General features: G+C 38.2%; 1 protein-coding gene across 6 annotated transcripts in view; it reads left to right on the top strand.

Moving 5' to 3' along the window:
- Positions 1 to 19,458, top strand: part of NT5C3A (5'-nucleotidase, cytosolic IIIA) — a 48,862-nt gene extending 29,404 nt beyond the window's left edge. For 5 of the 6 annotated variants that reach the window (XM_054495865.2, XM_054495869.2, XM_054495867.2 and 2 more), the window contains 8 exons: positions 6,697 to 6,795; positions 9,487 to 9,556; positions 11,494 to 11,540; positions 12,234 to 12,319; positions 13,862 to 13,951; positions 15,985 to 16,147; positions 17,708 to 17,908; positions 18,753 to 19,458. In XM_054495865.2, coding sequence (XP_054351840.1) covers positions 6,697 to 6,795; positions 9,487 to 9,556; positions 11,494 to 11,540; positions 12,234 to 12,319; positions 13,862 to 13,951; positions 15,985 to 16,147; positions 17,708 to 17,908; positions 18,753 to 18,854 — 858 coding nt within the window. In that variant the 3' untranslated portion in view covers positions 18,855 to 19,458. The remainder of the gene's footprint in view (positions 1 to 6,696; positions 6,796 to 9,486; positions 9,557 to 11,493; positions 11,541 to 12,233; positions 12,320 to 13,861; positions 13,952 to 15,984; positions 16,148 to 17,707; positions 17,909 to 18,752) is intronic. The other variant, XM_063667405.1, reaches the window with a different exon arrangement.
- Positions 19,459 to 24,976: the final 5,518 nt, after the last annotated feature.

Consider the following 24,976-nt stretch of genomic DNA (forward strand, 5'->3'; position numbering starts at 1 on the left):
TAGATAGATAGATAGATAGAGATAGATTAGATAGATAGATAGATAGAGATAGATTAGATGATAGATAGATAGATAGATCTTTTATATTGACAACTTTATAGCATGTTATTCTTCACTTCTCATGAGCAGGATTCAGATCTCTCTGTCCAGACTTTTTACACGCATACTTCTCTGTGTACACTGAAGTTCTATACAAACAGAGCTATTTCTCTTTTTCTCATATTAGACCCTGCACTTTGATTCCTCCCTAATCTCAGCATATCTAAATCCTGTTTCTCTTCCAGAGCCTACCTCTGTTGGCTCTTCCTCCTTTGACCCCGGAAGAAGAAATCTTTGTCTCTTCTATTCCTCTTACATTTTATCTGGACATCTTGGCAATGTATTAATTATTTGGATTTCTATTTTTTAATCCACATTAGAGAATATGCACCTTGAGTGTAAGATTTATATTTTATGTATCTCTTACAGAGCGGCTTCACATGCTGTCTTACACTTAATATGTGGTGAAGGAATGAAAGAGTTTGGCCTACACTATCTTAATGTGGAAACAGACCAAATATGTATGTAGTAGGCAAGGGAAATCGCTATTACTAAAATTTAGTAGTGCATAATCTTCCAAATAAATCTGAGAATCATCTATTTGTAGGGGTAAATGTACCAGTTTGAATAGGTGGCTTTAAATCTATACTTTCTGTGTAGTTGGATAAAAACTCTAGTGCCTACTTCTTTGTACCACTGCAGTAATGAAGTCTTGTTGCTACCAAGTATAAACAATGGAAAACCAAGAAAGAATATTTCTCTGAGAACATCTGACTGAAATTTCTTAAGTGATTCAAACTAATTTTTATGTGGGCTATTTCCAGAAAAATGTAGGATAATACTAAGGTGATTTAAAATTCACTGAGGCTGGGTGCTGTGGCTCATGCCTGTAATCCCAGCATTTTGGGAGGCCGAGGCGAGAGGATCACTTGAGCTCAGGAGTTTGAGACCAGCCTGGGCAACATAGTGAGACCTGTCTACAAAAATTAAAAAATTAACTGGGCATAGTGGCAGATGCCTGTAGTCCCAGCTACTCTGGAGGCTAAGGTGGGAGGATCTATTGAGCCCAGGAGGTCAAGTCTGCAGTGAGCTGTGATCACGCCACTGGACTCCAGCCTGGGTGACAGAGTGAGACCTTGTCTCAAAAATTTTAAAATAGGTCAGGTGCAGTGGCTGATGCCTGTAATCCCAACACTTTGGGATGCTGAGGCAGGCAGATTGCTTGAGCCCAGGAGTTCAAGACCAGCCTGGGCAACATTACAAAACCCTGTTTCTATAAAAAAATGCAAAAATTAGCCGAGGGTGGTGGTGAGCCCCTGTAGTCCCAGTTACTTGAGGGGCTGAGGTGGAGGGATCACCTGACCCCAGGAGGTGAAATTTGCAGTAAGCCAAGATCACACCACTGCCCTCCAGCCTGGGTGACAGAGCAAGACCCTGCCTCAAAAAATAAAAATAAACATAAAAGTAAATTTTTTTTTTTTTTTTTTTTTTTTTTTTGTGGAGACCGAGTCTCACTCTTGTCACCCAGGCTTGGAGTGCAGTGGCAAAATACTGGCTCACTGCAACCTCCACCTGCTGGGTTCAAGCAATTCTCTTGCCTCAGCCTCCCAAGTGACAGGGATTACAGGTGTGTGCCACCACACCCAGCTAATTTTGTATATTTAGTAGAGATGGCGTTTCACCATGTTACCCAGGCTGATCTCAAACTCCCAACCTCTGGTGATCCGCCTGCCTTGGCCTCCCAAGTTGCTGGTATTACAGGCATGAGCCACCGTGCCTGGCCTTTTTTTGTTTGTTTTTGAGACAGAGTCTTGCTCTGTCACCTGGGCTAGAGTGCAGTGGTGCCATCTCGGCTCACTGCAACCTCCGCCTCCCGGGTTCAAGTGATTCTCCTGTCTCACCCTCCAGAGTAGCTGGGATTATAGGCGTGTGCTACCACGCCTGGCTAATTTTTGTATTTTTAATAGAGACAAGGTTTCACTGTTGGCCAGGCTGGTCTTGAACTCCTGACCTTAGGTGATCCGCTGGCCTTGGCCTCCCAAAGTGCTGGGATTGCCGGTGTCAGCCACCGTGCCTGGCCAAAAATAAATTTTAAAAATAATAAATAAATGAAACTCATATAGATGAACATACATATTTATAAATTAAAAGTACAAGTAATTTTTTTAGTCTTGGTTAAAATATGAATTGTTTTCTCTGTACATTGTGGATTGTACTAACCCTTACTTTATTTTGTTTTTTATTTTTAGTTTAAGAAGAATAATTCATTATTATAAATAGAATGTACTTGTGTGTGTTTTTTAATACAAACTCTTTTTATTTATTTATTTATTTTTTGAGACAGGGTCTCACTGTGTCACCCAGGCTGGAGTGCAGTGGCATGATGTCGGTTCACTGCAACCTCTGCTTCCTGGGCTCAGGCAATCCTCCCACCTTAGCCTCCGAGTATCTGGGACTACAGATGTGCACCACCATGCCCAGCTAATTTTTGTATTGTTTGTAGAGACGGGGTTTCACCATGTTGCCCAGCCTGGTCTTAAACTGCAGAGCTCAAGTGATCCTCCCGCCTCGGCCTCCTAAAGTGCTGGGATTACAGGCATGAGCCACCATGCCCGGCCGTTTTCTTTTTTAATCAAAATTTAATATAATTTGAAATCTAGTTCAAACAGAATTAAACTTTGAAGTTGTCATAATCTCATCCTGGAAATTAGGATTATCCCTAGTCTGGAATATTATCACCGGATTGATGATACCAAGCCACACCCAGAAATTTGGTAACTGTACTATGGAGCTTCTCATTTTTATCTTATCCTGGTGTATCCACAAGATCATATCAAATAATCTAATATTACAATTGAGTTGTGGATAAAATGGCATAACTTTGAAATCCATTTCATCTCTATAAATATATTAAGGATTGGTCAAAATAAATGAATTTTAGGTCTTTCTTAATCATTTTTGGTGTTGATTCAGATTTGGCATCAATCAACCAACATACCCTGATTCTTTTCAGGAAGGCATTGCTCCCTCCCCAACATTTTACACTGTGGCTTTACTGTAAAATGAGTTTGTTCTATTTTTATCACAAATGATGGAAATTTTTAGCTTCTTATTTATTTTTCATAAAATTGTATCATAATCAAATTGAAGATTTTTCAGACAATTCAAAATACCTTGCCCTTCAAATTTGAAGTATCATTATTTATGTGCCACCAAACCATGTCTGTGTTTTTCTAAGAGGGATATAGACAGAAGGACTTTGTGGAGGTAACAAAAGTATGTGATCTCATGCAACAGTTGGGGCATGTTCAACAACAACCACCACAACAAAAAGTATGTGATGTATTTCATCATACTTCTACAGTGTGCTTATATTATGATACTCTTTGACATATGCCATACAGGAGTCTTTGATTCTCTTTCTTAGGCTATATTATAAAGTATTTCTCATATAGATCAGTGACATTGATTGTGTATTGCAGGAGAGGAGTATAATATACTATATAACCCAAGACAGAATGGTCATTTTTATATTTCTTATACCTATTTCATCATTATTTTACTCCCGTGCCATTTGTGTATTCACTACTTATTTATCTGAAAATGAATGGTTGTATGTTGTACAGGAGCCACCAATGCCTTTAGCTACCAGTTCTCTTTCATCCATTGTGATTTAAAGTAAACCAGTATTGGCCGGGCATGGTGGCTCACACCTGTAATCCCAGCACTTTGGGAGGCTGAAGCGGGGAGACCTCTTGAGCCCAGGAGTTTGAGACCAGCCTGGGCAACCCAGCAAGACCTTATCTCTATAAAAATAAAATAAACTAATCTTACATTTGTTAGTGTAGCAGAAACCAGCCTTCTTCGAAGTGGCCTTGGTGTGATTCTCCTATCCGTTATCAAAAACTTGAAGCTGTGATTTGTCTGAGGCAAGACATCTTAGTATGGGTACACTGAAATTGAATATTTAATTTTTTTAGTGAAAAAATAGTCTATGATATATATCCTGTGTTGCTTTCACCATAATGGATTAGTTATTGAGTCAAACATATGCCGATTGCTGTGCATCTGCCAGTTAAGGCTGAGGTAAGAACAGAAATTAGTTGTCAAGAGATAGACTTACTAGCTGAGGTATTTGTAAGGGAGTTACGGAAGTGATATTCCAAAACAGCAGTGGTTCCTAGAACTCAGCAGAAAAGCGGAGTAAATACTACTCATCGTCATATCCCTAGCATTTAGCAAGAGTGTGTGGCACAAAGTAGACACATGGTAAATATTGGTTAGGCGAGTGAATGGGTTAATGTATGAAAAAAAAAATAGGAACCAGTGCCTATCTGCCTTTCCATCTATTGAAAAATCACTGTAAAATACATAGATAACCTTTAATCCATTGAAACTCATCCACTTGAGTTAAAAGGATTACTACATCAAGGTTAGTTGCATTGCAGGTCATCCTACGTAAGTATGGCTTTTTAAAATAAAGTGTATTGTAGGTGGTAGATCTTTCATCCATGGAGAAAATTTTAATGTTAGCACTTCTCTTTTCTCTACACTTTCTTTTTTTTTTTCAAGCTCCGCCTCCCGGGTTTACACCATTCTCCTGCGTCGGCCTCCCAAGTAGCTGGAACTAGGCACCTGCCACCACGCCCGGCCAATTTTTTGTGTTTTTAGTAGAGACAGGGTTTCACCATGTTAGCCAGGATGGTCTCAATCTCCTGACCTTGTGATCCGCCCACCTCAACCTCCCGAAGTGCTGGGATTACAGGCGTGAGCCACCATGCCCGGCCTCTTGCCTCTACACTTTCGTTATCATCTTCCAGTCTTTGGAAGACAGTCTATCCTTTTTCTGATTTTTCTACTCTTGCCCATTATGTAGGAACAACACGGCATCTGATAGACTTACATGGTGAGATTCTCTCATAGCAAAGATAGAAGGTCCAGGGAATTTTTGTAACCATGTCCATGACACACATGAACTATGTTAATATTACTAATAACATACCCAGAATAAAAACATATAAATAAAGATTATCCAATACAAACCAGTATAGAACTTGGATTTGAGGTACTATTATTGCCTGTACTGTATAACTGACTATAAAATGAGGCATAATTTTCTCCTCCTAGTTGTATTGTACATGTGCTATGAGAGCTTGTACTGATTTTTCCTCTAATCAGTTTCATTCTATTTGTGATAAAGTAGCTAGTAACAAGAAATAATACTTAAGATTAAATTGTTGAGCAACCCTAAAGTCTTCATAACTCTGTAATAGCAGCCTACACCCATTTTTTTAGATGGGTCTTGCTATGTTGCCCAGGCTGGTCTCAAACTCCTGGGCTCCAGTGATCCTCAGCTTCCAAGTAGCTGGGATTACAGGCATGTGCCACTGTGCCTGGCACAATACTTTTTGGCAGTTACCTCAATTTGAAATAAATCTATTGTAAAATGTGTGCCAAGAACAGTATATTATTTGGAAAATAGTACAATAAAAAGAGCAAAGATCTTGAAGCAGCTTTTCAAATTTAAAATATTTTAAATGTATTTTAATTATACAAAGGCAAACTTTTGGGGGAATAATTGTGATAATTGCTTCCTTTCTGCTCAGGAACATTTTAAAATATAAATATGTAGGCAAGCTAAATAAATGTATATATTAATTCATAAAAGCCAGATGCAAAAGTATATAATGAGGATGAGCTAAAACTATGTGCATATATATGCATGTTTCAGAGGGATATGCTCAAGGTATTATATTAGTATTAGGGTGGAAGTTTAGTTACTGTATTATATAAAATGGAGGCTTAATGGGAGTCATCTTAAGATTTTTAGAAAAATTACATCAATTGAGGGGTAGCTGCTGGGGTATTCATGGTTAAAATATGATTTCTGGGCTCTCTCTGGATTGCATCACAACCCAGAAATGAAACTAATAGAAAATCACAGAAATGAAATGAAACTAATAGAAAATAAATTTAAATGTTACTTGTTTATCTTCACGTAGTTGAACTCCAGGCAGTTTTTATTGTCTTTTTTATATTTTTACTGTTATTTCTGTGGTCAGCGTGGATTGCTTTTATACCTAGAAAAAGATATATACTTTCTGATAAAGCAATTGAATCACAAATGTAGTTTTATCTTACTGTGTAGCTGGAAAATACTGGTAAGTTTTAAGTATTTTTGTGTGTATAAATGGTAATGTGGGAGCTGAGCTTGGTGTCCCACACTTTTAATCCCAGGACTTTGGAAGGCCAAGATGGGAGGATTGCTTGAGGCCAGGAGTTCAAGATCAGCCTGAGCAACATAGCAAGACCTCACTCACCTCTACAGAAAATTTTAAAAATTAGCTGGGTATGATGGTGCATGCCTTCTACCTACTTAGGAGGCTGAGATGGGAGGATCATTTGAGCCCAGGAGTTTGAGGCTACTGTGAGCTAGGATTGTACCACTGCACTCCAGCCTGGGTGACAAAACAAGACCACATCTCTAAAAAAGTAATAATAAAATAAATAAATGGTAATTTGATGTGGTGGCTTGCTCTTTAAAAATAATCCCTTAACATTTTTATGTCTTTAAATAAGACAGGTTTCTGCTTGGTATCAAAGGAACCTGGGGAAAGAAGAATGAAAACTAATGAATTAATTTTCTTTTACTTTTAGATGCCAGAATTCCAGAGAAGTTCAGTTCGAATCAAGAACCCTACAAGAGTAGAAGAAATTATCTGTGGTCTTATCAAAGGAGGAGCTGCCAAACTTCAGGTGAATAATTATCAGGAAGCCTTGGCTGTGTGTGGTGGCTCATATCTGTAATCCCAGCACTTTGGGAGACTGAAGCAGGAGGATCACTTGAGCCCAGGGGTTCAAGACCAGCCTGGGCAACATAGTGAGACCCCATCTCTATTTAAAAAAAAAAAAAAAGGCCGGGCACAGTGGCTCACGCCTGTAATCCTAGCACTTTGGGAGGCTGAGGCGGGTGGACAAGGCTGAGGTCAGGAGTTCGAAACCAGCCTGGGCAACATGGTGAAACTCTGTCTCTACTAAAAATACAAAAATTAGCCAGGCCTGGTGGTGCATGCCTGTAATCCCAGCTACTTGGGAGGCTGAGGCAGGCGAATCACTTAACCCCGGGAGGCGGAGGTTGCAGTGAGCTGAGATCATGCCACTGCACTCCAAAAATAAAATAAAAGCTTAATAATAAAGGCTTCTTTTTTTTTTCTTTTGAGATGGAGTCTCGCTCTGTTGCCCAGGCTGGAGTGCGGTGGCACGATCCTGGCTCTCTGCAACCTGCTCCTCCTGGGTTCAGGCGATTCTCGTACCTCCGCCTCCCCGAGCAGCTGGGATTACAGGTGCCAGCCACCACAACCAGCTAATTTTTTTGTTTTTTGAGACTGAGTATTGCTCTGTTGTTCAGGCTGGAGTGCAGTGGCATGATCTCAGCTTACTGCAACCTCTGCCTCCCGGTTCAAGCAGTTTTCCCGCCTCAGCTTCCAGAGCAGCTGGGATTACAGGTGCCTGCCACCACACCTAGCTAATTTTTATATTTTTAGTAGAGACAGGGTTTTGCCATGTTGGCCAGGCTGGTCTCAAACTCCTGGCCTCAAGTGATCCATCCGCCTCGGCCTCCCAAAGTGCTGGGATTACAGGCGTGAGCCATCATGGCCCAGCCTTATTTTATTTTTAATGTTAAAGCCAACTCATTCATCTCCTGTTTGATAAAATCTGAGTACAGCAAGTTTAGGTAGACAGTTTTTGCCTATCCTTTAGGAATATAAAATCCAGAAAATATATATCTTGAGTTGTTCTAAAATAGACAGAATACCCTATTGGAAAAACAAAAGTTAATAACCCTGAAATACTCTTAAGTTTTTATTAGTCTTAAGTACTAAGCTAACTCATGCTGTGTAGAAGCATTAAACCATTTTAAGGATAATATTTAAAAGTGTATAGTTTTATGCTGCTCTTTCATGTTTTAATCATAGTAGTTCAAATTAAGATATAACCTTATTAAGGGGATAAGTATTTAAAAAGTTGTCTCTGTTTTAAAGGAATGTGTTACATGTAAATTAAATCAACAATCTGGATATTCTGTAAAAAAAATTACTCCTTTTTTAAAACATTTCTGAAAAATAATATTTAACCCAGTCTCTTAAGTTTCAAGAGCTGGCCAGCTATTTCAATGTGCATTCATTCATTGGTATACTTTAAATAAGCAAGTTAAATCCAGCATGTAATGGTATCAGTAACTAAGAGCTTCATATAGTTGAATTGCTTCCACTGCATTTTTGTGCATTGACCAAGTTGGTCGAAAATCTTTAGTGAGAAGAGTAGCCATATCACCTGCAATTGCAAATTCCCATACCAATTAATCAGATTTTTTCACATTTTTATTTTTATTTATTTATTTTATTTTATTTTATTTTTTCGAGACGGAGTCTTATTCTGTCGCCCAGGTTGGAGTGCAGTGGCATGATCTTAGCTCACTGCAACCTGCGCCTCCGAGGTTCAAGTGATTCTCCTGCCTCAGCTTCCTGAGTAGCTGGGATTACAGGCACACGCCATCACACCTGGCTATTTTTGTATTTTTAGTAAAGACAAGGTTTTACCATGCTGGCCAGGCTGGTCTCGAACTCCTTACCTCAAGTGATCTCCCCACCTCGGCCTCCCAAAGTGCTGGGATTACAGGCATGAGCCACCATGCCTGGCTGGATTTTTTCAATTTTTAAAGTTGATACATAATAGCTGTACATATATATGGGGTATATGTGATATTTTCAAATGTATATAAAATGTGCAATAATCAAATCAGGGTAATTAGGATATCTGCCACTTCTAATATTTATTCTTTGTTTTGGGAACATTCTAAATCTTTTCTTCTAGCTGTTTTGAAATATACAATAAAATACTGTTTACTATAGTCATTCTGCTGTGTAAACACTAGAACTTATTCCTTCTAACAGTGTTTTCATAACCATTAACCAGCTGTTCTTTATCTCCCCAACCCTCCCACCCTTCCCAGCCTCTGGTAACCATCTTTCTACTCTGTCTCCATGAGATCAACTTTTTAAGTTTTCACATATGAGTAAGAACATATAATATTTGTCTTTCTGTGCCTGTCTTATTTCACTTAAGATAATGACCTCCAGGCTCGCCCATATTGCTGCAGATGACAGCATCTCTTTGTTTTTTATGGCTGAATTACGAATCAGATTTATTTGGTGACAATGCTAGGGCACTCAAGGTAGCACCTTGTAGTTAAGATTATTCCCAGGACTTTATAAAGGAACCGCATGAGAAAATTCAATGTAAAGAGAATAAGTTAACAGTGTGGACCAGAGACTGAGCACAGTCCTATGCATCTAGGAAAGCATGAAGTATGTGTTTGGGTATCACAGAGAAATTCTGGCCACGTGGGCTATGTTTACAATGATGCATTTCACTCTTTTCTTACAGATAATAACGGACTTTGATATGACACTCAGTAGATTTTCATACAAAGGGAAAAGATGCCCAACATGTCATAGTAAGTGTGATATTTGTAAACAAATTCACAAAAGCATGTCATCATTATTTTAAGATCCTCTTTATATTACCTGTGAGATAACTGGGTTTTTAAAATTCTTTTTGGACATTGACAGTGAGGAGACCTGCTTTTTCTTATTATATTTTTGAGGTTTTGTTTTTTTCCCATATTATATAAATGGTTATTTTCATGTATGGTTTTGATAGCAAAGGGAATCAGAGACTCCTGAAATATTTCTTGCCAAATTTGGTCTATTCATTATTCAAGAAATATTTAGATAGGTTGTAAACTTTGGGTTAACCTGAAGAAACAGCATTTATCAAATACTTTGTTTTCTAGGAATTTTACCAAATTTTAATGTCTTTTTTGTTTTCCAACTTGGCCGTGAGTTTTTAAAATAACACTTTTCAACCTGACAGGGAAACGGTGAAATGAACTTTCTCATTTGCTTTTAGTACATGTGTAAATTGAAAAATTATTTTGGGGCCGGGTGCGGTCGCTCATGCCTGTAATCTCAGCATTTTGGGAAGCTGAGGCGGGCAGATCATTTGCAGTCAGGAGTTCAAGACCAGCCTGGCCAAAATGATGAAACCCTGTCTCTACTAAAAATACAAAAATTAGCTGGGCATGGTGGCGGGCACCTGTAATCCCAGCTACTCAGGAGGCTGAGGCAGGAGAATCACTTGAACCCGGGAGGCGGAGTTTGCAGTGAGTCAAGATTGCACCACTGTGCAACAGAGTGAAGCTTCATCTTAAAAAAAAATAAAAAAGGAAAAGAAAAATTATTTTGATGACTTGTATTAAAAAAATGCTAAAAATCGCCAGGCACAGTGGCTCACGCCTGTAATCCCAGCACTTTGGGAGGTGGAGGTGGAATAATCACTTGAGCCGAGGAGTTTGAGACCAGCCTGAGCAACATAATAAGACCTTTTCTTACAAAAAATAAAAAATTAGCTGGGCATTGTGGCATGCCTGTGGTCCCAGCTACTCACTTGGGAGCATGAGAGGATCCTTGAGCCTGGGAGGGTGAGTCTATAGTGAGCCGTAATCAAACCACTGCACTCCACCCTGGATGACAAAACAAGACCCTGTCTCAAAAAGAAAAAAAAAAAAAGCAACACTAAAAATCTTCATATCCTTTGCCTATTAAGTCCTCTTTGGAGAATTTCTAATAATCCCAAATGCAGTTTTTAAAAAAGCTTTATTCACAAAAATAGTGGTGACTAAGCTCAACATAAAATCATTACTAATAGCAGATGCTTGGAAGCAACCTAAAAAGTTTAATGCTGCAGAAATGATATAAATTATTTTCTGCTCACACACCAGAAATTTTAATTACATGGGAAAATGCGGACTACAGTGTGAAATAAAAAAGAAAATTCAAAATTACAGATTTGGCATGATCTCTTATCTAATTGATATACATGAAATCTTAAGACTGAAAGGAAATATAGTAAAATATTGTTCATTACTTATTATTGAATGCTAAAACTTTTTACCATTCAATTTTTGTTTTCTTCTTTACAGTGATCTGGATTTTCCAGATGTTTACATTAAGCATTTATTATCTTTTTATTACAAAAAGAATGTATTTCCCATATGTGTTTTATATTTAATTACAAAGGAGAAAATGGAAGTGATCAATACCCAGTTCATAATATTTGAAGATATTGAATTGTCTCTCTCAGTGATGTAAGCGAGCAGTCACTGAATCTCAGATTTTAAGCCATTAGCTTCTCTAACAATGTCATGTGAATTATACCACTGAGACCAAAAGTTATAATAACCATGCTAGTTGACTTGGCATTACTTAAAAGTATTGGGTTGGTGCAAAAGTAATTGAGTTTTTTGCCATTACTTTATAGCAAATTATTCATAATAGTGGTAGCATAAATCAGAGTATTTTTTTTAATGCTTATGTTGCTTTCTATCTTTAGATATCATTGACAACTGTAAGCTGGTTACAGATGAATGTAGAAAAAAGGTAAACACTAACAATAATCCATAGTCACTCAAAGACTTCATTACCCTTTTTACCTGAGAATTTCTTCAGGTGCATTCACACAAGTAAGAATGGATGTAAAGTGCTTACAGCCATACCTGGCACATAGTAAGCACTCAGTAAATAGTAGGTTTGCTGTATGAATTACACATTCAAAACATATTTTAAAGATAAAAATTCACAGTAACTTTTAACAACAAAATTTATATTTAAAACTCTTAAATGATTACCAAAGTATTCTGGTGTTGTAATGTTTACTGGAGATTTAAAACAAAAGTACTTCGGTTTTCTGTAGGTTTTGCTCCTTTAAGTTGATGAGGAAGTTGCTTCAGTACCTCGCTTGAGTATGTGTCTGTGTATATCTTAACAAAATGCAATTTGAAATGTGAATCAAATTTAATACCTTTATGTGAAAACTAAAGTGTTTTTTGTACTGATAATTTTATTGTTGGTTTTTACTCACCTGAAAATACTTTACAAAAGAAAGGTAGCTTTTTGCAGGTATATTTGATTATATGTCAACGAAGATCAACAAATATTTTTTCAATTGATGCATTAGCTCAACTTTTAAAGCAATTTGTTGAAAATACTTGTTTACATTGTTTTGCTTTCTATAAAACCAAGCAGATTTATCTTCATGTAATCTTCATGATTAAGTTATTCATATCTTCCTAGTTATTGCAACTAAAGGAAAAATATTATGCTATTGAAGTTGATCCTGTTCTTACTGTAGAAGAGAAGTACCCTTATATGGTGGAATGGTAAGTGTATATTAGGCAGTAGGAAGATTTAAAATAAATAATAAAACAACACTGCAGTTACAACTGATGGCTTATTTTTTACCTGTATTGCAAACAAACAGATTAATAAATTATGCAAGTTAGAGCATTGAATAACAAAATGAGCTCTAATTATCTAATCTCTCTAACAGTTTAGGAATCCTTTTGTTTATTTAAGGTGAAGTCCAGTAGGAATAAATTAAAAGTCCTGCATTTAAGTTTCAAATTAAAAACAAGAATTTTTTTTAAGTATATGAACAAGATGTGGCTTAATGTGTAAAGAAAAGGTATGAGGATTTAAACTGACTCTGAACTCAGAGCCAGCAGGTGATATGGTTACCCAAAAATCGACCTTGGGTTGCATTAATCAAAATGCAGTGCTCCAGGCAGATCACACTGAAAGCACTGTGTTGGGTTCTGGAAGAATGCTGTTAAGAGAAACCATGACAATAGTGACCAAAAAAAAAAAAATAGAGATCATGACAAACTTAAAAGGAGTCAGAGTAGTCCACCAGAATGATCAGAGGAATTTGAGCCTTCCTACTTGAGGAACATTTCAAGGAATAGAAAATGCTTTGATTTGAGAAGGAACAACTTGTTTTAAAGTCTTAGGAGACCAGGAATGATTTGTCTTTATTGTCCCATTACCTAACAGTTACATACTTCATCTGTATTTATGGTATTAAATGTTGAAAAGATATTAGACTTAATTCTACAAACTGGTAGCAGCAGAACTGGAACTAGACTTGGAAGATGTAAGAAGATTGATTTCAGCATGAGAAGTGAAAAGCCTGTCTAGCAATTAAGAGTTTTCTGGCAATGGAATAAGCTTCCCTGGGAGAATGAGCTTACTGACATGATAGAAGCTGACCCAGGAAGGGAAGAAGGTGATTTAGGAATATTATAGGTGTATTTTTAGGTATCAGATGAAGAGTTAGGCTTTTTTTTCTTTTCATTTCTTTCTTTCTGTTTTTAGTGGCTGTTTGCATAATTGTAATGGGTTAGAGAGTCTAAGGGCCCTTTATACTGGGATGCTATGATCATAGGTGTTTTTTACATAAAGCAGGCTAATCTATATATGACATTTGCCATAACAAAGATTTTCTCTCTTGCTCACTAAATAGCATCTTCGGTATGTAGAAAATTCAAACTACAAACAAATTTAAAAGATGGGTTTGCTCTAATTCATTTTACTGCAATCAGAGAAAGGATTATGCTTCCATAGGTTGGGTCGAGTTTTTATCTGTAGAATTAGGAAAGGTTTATAGCTAGTTTCCTTTCATTACCTTACTAACATATTTAAGCTAAGTCTGGGTTTGGGAGGACTGGGAAACTCAGTAAGAACATGCATATCACATTTTGAGACATGAGGTATACATTCATTAGTGATGAACTTCAATCTCTAAAATTTAAATCCAAATATGAGGAACAGATTTTCTCACATGGAAGAATGCTTTGTAATAAAGGTAATAATTTTAGTTTGTCTTAATTGATAGTCTTTTTTCCTTTGGTCATAAACTCCAGGTATACTAAATCACATGGTTTGCTTGTTCAACAAGCTTTACCAAAAGCTAAACTTAAAGAAATTGTGGCAGAATCTGACGTTATGCTCAAGTAAGTTTCTTGGGTGTTTTTTGCTGTTATTGTTCACAGACTTGAATTATTGCTATTTATGTAGTCAGTTGTACTTTTTAAAAATAAGATTGAATATTCCTTATATAACCATATCCAAAATATGACGCCTATCACAAAATATATAGTGGTAAGATAAGGAATTTAGAATGACATATTAGATCTTGGTGTAGGTAGTAAGAGCCTTATGAGATTTAAATTCTAATTTGTGTTTTGTTTCTCCAGATTAAAAATGTCCAAGACTTACAAATTTTTGAACCAAGGCCATTTAAAAATTTTTTAGCAAAATACTTAGGAAAGACATATGAAAGGAATGTATAAATCAAGTTAAAAGGGATTTAAGTATACTATTTTTTTTTTTTTTTTTTTTAAAGACAGGGTCTCTCTCTGTTGCCCAGGTTAGAGTGTAGTGACATAATCTCTTCCTCAGTCCAACCTCTGCCTCCTGGGCTCAAGCGATCCCCTTGCCTCAGCCTCTCAAGTAGCTGGGACTACAGTCATGCACCACCATGCCTGGCTAATTTTTGTATATTTTTGTAAAGATGGGATTTCACCATGTTGCCCAGGCTGGTCTTGAACTCTTGAGCTCAAGCGATCCCAAAGTGCTGGGATTATATGTGTAAGCCACCATGCCTGGCAGTATACTATGTCTAAATTTACATAAGCCTACTTTTTAAATTCTCAAATTCTTTGAAAACTATTCCTAGGAAAGATTAGTATGTTTTAGTACATAATTATGTATGAATGCATGAGTTATAAGACACAAGAGGCTTTTTTTTTTTTTTTTTTTTGAGACGGAGTCTCACTCTGTCGCCCAGGCTGGAGTGCAGTGGTGCAAGCTCCGCCTCCCAGGTTCATGCCATTCTCCTGCCTCAGCCTCCCGAGTAGCCAGGACTTCAGGCGCCCGCCACCACACCCGGCTAATTTTTTGTATTTTTAGTAGAGACGGGGTTTCACCGTGTTAGCCAGGATGGTCTCGATCTCCTGACCTTGTGATCTGCCCGTCTTGGCCTCCCAAAGTGCTGGGATTACAGGCGTGAGCCACTGTGCCTGGCCCAAGAGCCTTTTTAATACTGTTTATTACCTCCTAAAATTTTCAACTCATTAGGCAAATATGATGATGTTACTTTTTTTATGATGATGTTATATTTTAAGGTGATTACTTCTAAAAAGGAAAGCAATAAATTGTCAGAAAAAGTGTGAGGACAGCTAGTAAGTGTTTCATTCCTTAGTAGGCAACACTAGCATTCTTTAACCTATAGCCCAGGAAGGGTAAAAAAGGGAAGAGGGCTTAAGATCTTAGTAAAAAGACGTGCCAGATGTTGAGAATACAGCTAAGTTCCTGCCACTCTGCTTTTCTTTTCAATTTTATGGATTTTGATGAAACTGTAAGAATATCAAGTCATTCTTCATAATTTTAAAATTTGAAAATATTTTAATCATGTAAATGTATTTGTTGTTGGTCAATATATATCCATTAAGTTAGGCCAAGTTGATAGGCCCACTATGGGACTCCATCCTTCTCAGTGTTAATATATCCAAATTTTAACCCCTAAGTGGGGTGTAGCTTAACTATTGTTTTCTCTTTTTAAATTTCATTTTAGAGACAGGGTCTCGCTATGTTGCCCAGACTGGGCTAGAACTCCTGGGCTCAAGCAATCCTCAAGCCTCAACTTCCCAAATAGCTGGCACTATAGGCATGCACTGCTATGCCTGCCTATTTCTTTTTAAATGGTATAAATTGTGAACTGTAGGTTTATATTCATATTCAGTGAAAGCTTAAAGACATCTAGTTTGTAGTATTAGAATTGATTAAAGCGAAAGTAAAGAGTTAACTGTTGTTTGAAAAGCTTATAGTATTGTAGATATCAATAACAGCCCTCTTGGGCAGTATATTGAAATGAGAATATGAGTGAGCCATAGAATTACTAGGAATATTTCACTTTTTTAGCTTCTAAGTGAAAAGGAACTATATCTTGCTCTTTAATAATCAGTTTGTTATCTCCATCTTACAGAGAAGGATATGAGAATTTCTTTGATAAGCTCCAACAACATAGTATCCCCGTGTTCATATTTTCGGCTGGAATCGGCGATGTACTAGAGGAGGTTATTCGTCAAGCTGGTGTTTATCATCCAAATGTCAAAGTTGTGTCCAATTTTATGGATTTTGATGAAACTGTAAGAATATCAAATCGTTTTTCATAATTTTAAAATCTGAAAATATTTTAATCATGTAAATTTATTTGTTGTTACTTAATATATATCCTATATCCAGTAAATTAGGCCAAGCTGATAGGCCCACTGTGGGACTCCATCCTTCTCAGTGTTAATATATCCATATTTTAAAAACAATGTGCCCTTCTTAAACTTTCATTCCCCAAGCTATAGACTAATAATAAAAGTAGTAAAACAGCTTCTTTTTTTTTTTTTTTTTTTGAGATGGAGTCACACTCTGTTGCCCAGGCTGGAGTGCAGTAGCACAATCTCAGCTCATTGTAACCTCTGTCTCTTGGGTTCAAGCAATTCTTCTGCCTCAGCCTCTCGAGTAGCTGGGATTACAAGCGTGTGCCACCACACCCGGCTAATTTTTGTATTTTTGGTAGAGATAGGGTTTCACCATGTTGGCCAGGTTGGTCTCGAACTCCTGACCACAAGTGATCCTCCCACCTTGGCCTCCCAAAGTGCTGGGATTACAGGCATGAGCCACCACACATAGCCTAAAACTTCCTTTAAAATATTTTAATGCAGCAACTTTGAAGCCTTAACATTCATAGTTGGAAAAAGAAGTGAGTTAGAACTGACATGATTTGAATAAGGTTTTCTAATTAAGGCAGTATATTATGAAATACATAAAATAGGATATTTTGGTTAGAAACAAAATAAAAACTGAAAATTGAATTTTGAACTCATTTTGTTTTACCTTTTTTTTTTTGAGAGGGAGTCTTGCTCTGTAGCCCAGGCTAGAGTTCAGTGGGTGATCTTAGCTCACTGCAACCTCCACCTCCCAGGTTCAAGCAATTCTCCCTACCTCAGCCTCCTGAGTAGCTGGGATTACAGGTGCGTGCCACCACACCCAGCTAATTTTTGTTTTCTTAATAGAGATGGGGTTTCACCATGTTGGTCAGGATGGTCTGATCTCTTGACCTCATGGTCTGCCCGCCTCGGCCTCCCAAAGTGCTGGAATTACAGGCGTGAACTACTGTGCCCGGCCTTCTTTTTTTTTTTTTTTTTTGAGACGGAGTCTTACTCTGTCACCCAGGCTGGAGTGCAGTGGTGCCATCTTGGCTCACTGCAACCTCCACCTCCTGGGTTCAGGTGATTCTCCTTCCTCAGCCTCCCGAGTATCTGGGACTACAGGTGTGTGCCACCAAACCTGGCTAATTTTTATATTTTAGTGAGGCGGGGTTGCACCATATTGGCCAGTCTGGTCTCGAACTCTGACCTCGAGTGATCTGTCCTCCTTGGCCTCCTAAAGTGCTGGGATTACAGGCGTGAGCCACTGCGCCTGGCCTTTGTTTTACCATTTAAAATAGTCTCTAAAAAATCATTTACTTCTCCGAGCCCTTCTTAGCTATGGTGAATGTGATGGACTTAAGTGCTTTGAGATCTCTAGTATCAAAGATGCATTTACAAATATGATGAAATAATAGTGACATCAATTAAGAGCTCCAAAATATGAAAATCCAACAAATAGAATTTTTAAAGCCTGTTATTTCAAAAGATTTATATTTTTCATAGGGGGTGCTCAAAGGATTTAAAGGAGAACTAATTCATGTATTTAACAAACATGATGGTGCCTTGAGGAATACAGAATATTTCAATCAACTAAAAGACAATAGTAACATAATTCTTCTGGGAGACTCCCAAGGAGACTTAAGAATGGCAGATGGAGTGGCCAATGTTGAACACATTCTGAAAATTGGATATCTAAATGATAGAGTAAGTATACAAATCTGTAATTTTCTTCGAAGAAAATTAGGATGAAACTTTATAGGCAATTGTTGCCATAGTCACCTGAGAAAGTAGTTATTTTAGAGACTTTTTTTTTTGAGACAAGCCTCTGTTACTGAGGCTAGAGTGTAGTGATGCAATCACATCTCACTGCAGCCTCGACCTTCCCGGCTCAAGCAATGCTCCCACCTCAGCCCCTCTGGTAGCTGGAACTACAGGCGTACAGCACTACAACTGGCTGATTTTTTAATTTTTTGTAGAGATGAGGTCTCCCTGTGTTGCCCAAGCTGGTCTCAAACTCCTGGGCTCAAGTGATTCTCCAGGCCTCTCAAAGTGCTTGGGATAACAAGCGTGAGCCACTATGCCCAGCCAAAACATATTGTGATCATGCATTTTGATTGTTCTGTATACTGGTGATGTTTAAAAGAGTTGATGTTTAAAGGAATTTAGATGCATGCTATAGGTACTGGGAAAAGGGAGGATGTGTATTCTGTAGGAGGCCTCTGTGTCTTCTACCCACTAGATGCTGGATAGCAGTCCCCTGCCATGAGACTCAAAAATGTCCCTAGACATTACTAAATGTTCCCTGGACAAAGTCACCCCATTTGAAAACCACTGGAGAGAGAGCATTTTGGGGAGAAAAGCTGCCATGTGGAAAAATGTCTGTCAGTGGGTCTTAAGAATTTGAAAATATTTCTTCATTTCAAAGATTTTTTGAAAGTGAATTTAATTTATTGCATTTTGCCCAAGAGATCTAACAACGAGATTCATACTGAAATTATTTGTTTCTTTGCCCTGCATGTTAATTTTCTTTTGTTCTTCTCTTGATTAGGTGGATGAGCTTTTAGAAAAGTACATGGACTCTTATGATATTGTTTTAGTACAAGATGAATCATTAGAAGTAGCCAACTCTATTTTACAGAAGATTCTATAAACAAGCATTCTCCAAGAAGACCTCTCTCCTGTGGGTGCAATTGAACTGTTCATCTGTTCATCTTGCTGAGAGACTTATTTATAATATATCCTTACTCTTGAAGTGTTCCCTTTGTATAACTGAAGTATTTTCAGACATGGTGAATGCATCGACTGGAAGCTCCTTTTCTCCACCTCTCTCAACACACTCCTCACCGTATCTTTTAACCCATTTAAAAAAAAAAAAAATCTTAAGGCCAAAATTAGAAAAATAACTCCCTACTTTTCCAAAGTGAATTTTGTAGTTTAATGTTATGCAGTTTTTGAGGAGTCTTTTACACTGGGAAAGTTTGTAGAAATTTTAAAATAAGTTTTATGAAATGGTGAAATAATATGCATGATTTTAAGTATTGCCATTTTTGTAATTTGGGTTATTATGCTGATGGTATCACCATCTCTTGAAATTGTGTTAGGTTTGGTTATTTTGTCTGGGGAAAAAATATTTACTGGAAAAGACTAGCAGTTAGTGTTGGAAAAACCTGGTGGTGTTTACAACGTTGCTAATCATTACAAAACATTCTATATTGAAGCACTGATAATAAATATGAAATGCAAAGCCTTTTTAATTCTATGGTCAAAACTATCTTTATTGAGTCAACAAATATTTATTGAGCACCTACCATGGTTTTTTGTTTTCTTCTTGTTTCTTTCTCTCCGTCTGCCTGTCTTTTGTGATATATAAGTTCTAAAGTCCTTGTCATAGTGGCTATTTAGATTGAATATTTTCAAAAATTATTTAAGTCTAAAGATAAGATATTTCAGGGAAAATTTTGTCTGCCCTTCAGAAAATACTGAGACCTCTGAAAATTATTTTCTCCCATTTAAAACATCAGTAAAAGGTACAAGTGTGCAAGTTTCGGAACCCGAGACAGGAAGCAGTGGAGCTGGGTCTCGTGGTGACTGAATCTGAGCAGCACTGCGACATTAGGAGCCAGCATCTCTCTGTACAGTCCAGCTACCCACTCCACATCTCTGGCTCTGCCTTATCATTCGTCTTCAGGATTTAGACCTGCCATTGTGATAAATTTGATCCTGATTCTTACCCTTAATTCCAGATCCTATGGACACCTAATTGGTTTGCTTATATAAGCACCTGAGCTATGATACACACTAAGCATGATCTGATTCATTCTGGCCATCCAGTGTGAACAGCAGTCTCTAGTTCAGTCAGGTGTGGCTGGAAGGCAAGGTCACATGTTAGAAAACCTTTTTGTCCTGGGAATGCCCATCCTTATCCTCCACCACCACTCCTCCTTTTCATCATCATAAACAATGAAGCAGGCCAGGCACGGAGGCTCACACCTGTAATCCCAGCACTTTGGGAGGCCAAGGCGAGTGGATCGCTTGAGCCTAGGAGTTTGAGACCAGCCTGGGCAACATAGGGAGACCCCAGTCTCTACAAAAAATTAGCCAGACATGGTGATGCGCCTGTAGTCCCAGCCACACAGGAGGCTGAGGTGGGAGGATCACCTGAGCCTGGGGAGGTTGAGGCTGCAGTGAGCTGTGATTGCGCCACTGCACTCCAGGCTGGTCAACAGAGCAAGAACCTATCTCAAAAAAGCATAAAAATAATGAGGCCAGGTGCAGTGGCTCACATCTGTAATCCCAGCATTTTGGGAGGCCAAGGCGGGCAGATCGCTTGAGCTCAGGAGTTCAAGACCAGCCTGGGCAACATGGCAGGACTCAGTCTCTACTAAAAATACAAAAAATTAGCCAGGCGTGGTACGCACCTGTGGTTCCAGCTACTCAGGAGGCTAAGGTAGGAGGATTGCTAGAGCCTGGGGGGCCAATGCTTGCAGTGAGCTGAGATCATGCCCCTGTACTCCAGCCTGGGTGACAGAGCAAGACCTCGTCTCAATAAATAAATAAACAATGAAACAAAAATGCAATGGCAAAAGGCAGACAGACCCTGCTTAAGTGTTTCTAAAATCAAACTGAAAATAACTTCTTGCATTAAAGCAGATAGCATGGCATGGGAGTATCAGAATTACCTGCAGGACTTTTGCACATAGAAAAAACAGTTGGGAATCTGATTCAGTGATAGCTCTTTACCCCTGTATTGCAATCAGAGTTTATATTGGCTGTTTCCCAAAGGTGTTTATAATATGCTTCCATGAATAAGTATATTGCATGCTGTAAATCTAAAGAACACTGAAGTCATGACCTACATTCTGGTCATGGCTCAGCCCCTTACTAAGAGTACAGGTTCAGTCACTTCCCTATATAATGAATGCCGTAAGAACATGCACTCTCTAAGGCCCCTTCTAACAAATTCCATAAATTGAGTCTCATGCTTCTTCCATTATATGTTTATTAACCTATCACATCTCACTGCCACCTGATGCTACTGAAATTTAAAATATTTGTATTTGAGTTCAGTTTTCAGACCAGTTTAGTTATAGCCATTAAGAGTGTGACCAGGACAAATTATTGAGCCTGTGTCCCAGTTTGCTCATCTATTAAGTGAAAATGGTGATATAGCTTCTAGATTCATAAGTAGATATGCTCATCTTTTATGTATACATTTGAAATTTATGTATGCATTTAAAACAGCCCAAGTATTCAATGTTGTTAGGTAGAATCCATCCACAAATGTATAAGCTGTTATATCCCCCAGTACAGTGTTTAGTTGAATCAATGAAATGGAATGATCTTTTGCAGCCCCAGCAAATATTGGTAGTGTATGGTAACTACCATATTCTCCAAAGAGCCTAGCATTAGCGAGTGGTTTTATTCAACTTTAAATTTTACTTTATGAAATAAAGTAATTTTGAGGGCTAGATCTAACAATTTTGACAAAACTGGAAAAAAATGAAAACAACCATCAGTAATACTAGCTCATTCCGGAGTGATTTCACAAGAAATCTACCTTCCATGGTCTATTTAATAGTCACCCAAATTTTGGTAGATGACCAAAGGTCTGTTCAACCAGCCTTCAGGTTCACTTTTCTCTTTGATATACCCTAGGGAGAATCAGCAAGGAAAAGATCAATGTAATCTTGAATTACTAATCCTGAAACTTCTCCAGAGTTACCCAGAGAGTCAACAGTCATGCCGCTCTTTGTACTTAGTCTGGTGTTTCAATACCAGTTTAACAGATAAAAAGTGATCAAGGTGCAAGGGACACAGCTTTGAAATAGTCAGACCTGGATCTGAATCTGTGATTCTGTCATCTGGAATAAGTTTCTAACTTCTCCAAGCCTTAGTTTTTTATCTGTAAAGGGGAGTATTAACTAGAGATGAGGATTAAATGAAAAGTCACTTACTCAACAAGTCTCTATGTTGTGCTGAGTTCTAGGGAAACAGTAGTTAAATCAGGGCTGGGTGCGGTGGCTCATGCCTGTAAAATCCCAGCACTTTGGGAAGCCCAGGAGGACAGATCACGTGAGGTCAGGAGTTTGAGACCAGCCTGACCAACATGGAGAAACCCCATCTCTACTAAAAATACAGAAATTAGCTGGGCGTGGTGGTGTGCTCCTATAATCCCAGCTACTTGGGAGGCTGAGGCAGGAGAATTGCTTGCACCCGGGAGGTGGAGGTTGCAGTGAGCTGAGATTCTGCCATTGCACTCCAGCCTGGGCAACAAGAGTGAAACTCTGTCCCCTCTGTCCAAAAAAAAATCAGTCATGCTTCCTGCCCTCATGTAGCTTCCATTCCTAGTGGGTCAAACAGGAGGAAAGAGTAGCCATTATGAATATGGTAAATGCTATGAAGAAAACACAAATGACCTATTTTATTTTATTTATTATTTATTTATTTAATTTTTTTTATTATACTTTAAATTTTAGAGTACATGTGCACAACGTGCAGGTTAGTTACATATGTATACATGTGCCATGTTGGTGTGCTGCACCCGGAAACTTGTCATTTAACATTAGGTATATCTCCAAATGCTATACCTCCCCACTCCCCCCACCCCACAACAGGCCCCGGTGTGTGATGTTCCCCGTCCTGTGTCCATGTGTTCTCATTGTTCAATTCCCACCTATGAGTGAGAACATGCGGTGTTTGGTTTTTTGTCCTTGGGATAGTTTGCTGAGAATGATGGTTTCCAGCTTCATCCATGTCCCTACAAAGGACATGAACTCATCATTTTTTATGGCTGCATAGTATTCCATGGTGTATATGTGTCACATTTTCTTAATCCAGTCTATCATTGTTGGACATTTGGAGTTGGTTCCAAGTCTTTGCTATTGTGAATAGTGCCACAATAACCATATGTGTGCATGTGTCTTTATAGCAGCATGTTTTATAATCCTTTGGGTATATACCCAGTAATGGGATTGCAGGGTCAAATGGTATTTCTAGTTCTAGATCCCTGAGGAATCGCCACACTGACTTCCACAATGGTTGAAATAGTTCACAGTTCCACCAACAGTGTAAAAGTGTTCCTATTTCTCCACATCCTCTCCAGCACCTGTTGTTTCCTGACTTTTTAATGATTGCCATTCTAACTGGTGTGAGATGGTATCTCATTGTGGTTTTGATTTGCATTTCTCTGATGGCCAGTGATGATGAGCATTTTTTCATGTGTCTTTTGGCTGCATAAATGTCTTCTTTTGAGAAGTGTCTGTTCATATCCTTCGCCCACTTTTTGATGAGATTGTTTGTTTTCTTGTAAATCTGTTGGAGTTCATTGTAGATTCTGGATATTAGCCCTTTGTCAGATGAGTAGATTGCAAAAATTTTCTCCCATTTTGTAGGTTGCCTGTTCACTCTGATGGTAGTTTCTTTTGCTGTGCAGAAGAAGCTCTTTAGTTTAATTAGATCCCATTTGTCAATTTTGGCTTTTGTTGCCATTGCTTTTGGTGTTTTAGACATGAAGTCCTTGCCCATGCCTGTGTCCTGAATGGTATTGCCTAGGTTTTCTTCTAGGGTTTTTATGGTTTTAGGTCTAACATTTAAGTCTTTAATCCATCTTGAATTGATTTTTGTATAAGGTGTAAGGAAGGGATCCAGTTTCAGCTTTCTACATATGGCTAGCCAGTTTTCCCAGCACCATTTATTAAATAGGGAATCCTTTCCGCATTGCTTTTTGTCAGGTTTGTCAAAGATCAGATAGTTGTAGATATGCGGCATTATTTCTGAGGGCTCTGTTCTGTTCCATTGGTCTATATCTCTGTTTTGGTACCAGTACCATGCTGTTTTGGTTACTGTAGCCTTGTAGTGTAGTTTGAAGTCAGGTGGCGTGATGCCTCTGGCTTTGTTCTTTTGGCTTAGGACTGACTTGACAATGTGGGCTCTTTTTTGGTTCCATATGAACTTTAAAGTAGTTTTTTCCAATTCTGTGAAGAAAGTCATTGGTAGCTTGATGGGGATGGCATTGAATCTATAAATTACCTTAGGCAGTATGGCCATTTTCACGATATTGATTCTTCCTACCCATGAGCATGGAATGTTCTTCCATTTGTTTGTATCCTCTTTTATTTCATTGAGCATTGGTTTGTAGTTCTCTTTGAAGAGGTCCTTCACGTCCCTTGTAAGTTGGATTCCTAGGCATTTTATTCTCTTTGAAGCAATTGTGAATGGGAGTTCCCTCATGATTTGGCTGTTTGTCTGTTATTGGTGTATAAGAATGCTTGTGATTTTTGCACATTGATTTTGTATCCTGAGATTTTGCTGAAGTTGCCTATCAGCTTAAGGAGATTTTGGGCTGAGACGATGGGGTTTTCTAGATATACAATGATGTCATCTGCAAACAGGGACAATTTGACTTCCTCTTTTCCTAATTGAATACCCTTTATTTCCTTCTCCTGCCTGATTGCCCTGGCCAGAACTTCCAACACTATGTTGAATAGGAGTGGTGAGAGAGGGCATCCCTGTCTTGTGCCAGTTTTCAAAGGGAATGCTTCCAGTTTTTGCCCATTCAGTATGATATTGGCTGTGGGTTTGTCATAGATAGCTCTTATTATTTTGAGATATGTCCCATCAGTACCTAATCTATTGAGAGTTTTTAGCATGAAGGGTTGTTGAATTTTGTCAAAGGCCTTTTCCACATCTATTGAGATAATCATATGGTTTTGTCGTTGGTTCTGTTTATATGCTGGATTACATTTATTGATTTGCGTATGTTGAACCAGCCTT

This window comes from Pongo pygmaeus, chromosome 6 (assembly GCF_028885625.2).
Source record: "Pongo pygmaeus isolate AG05252 chromosome 6, NHGRI_mPonPyg2-v2.0_pri, whole genome shotgun sequence".
Classification (NCBI taxonomy): domain Eukaryota; kingdom Metazoa; phylum Chordata; class Mammalia; order Primates; family Hominidae; genus Pongo; species Pongo pygmaeus.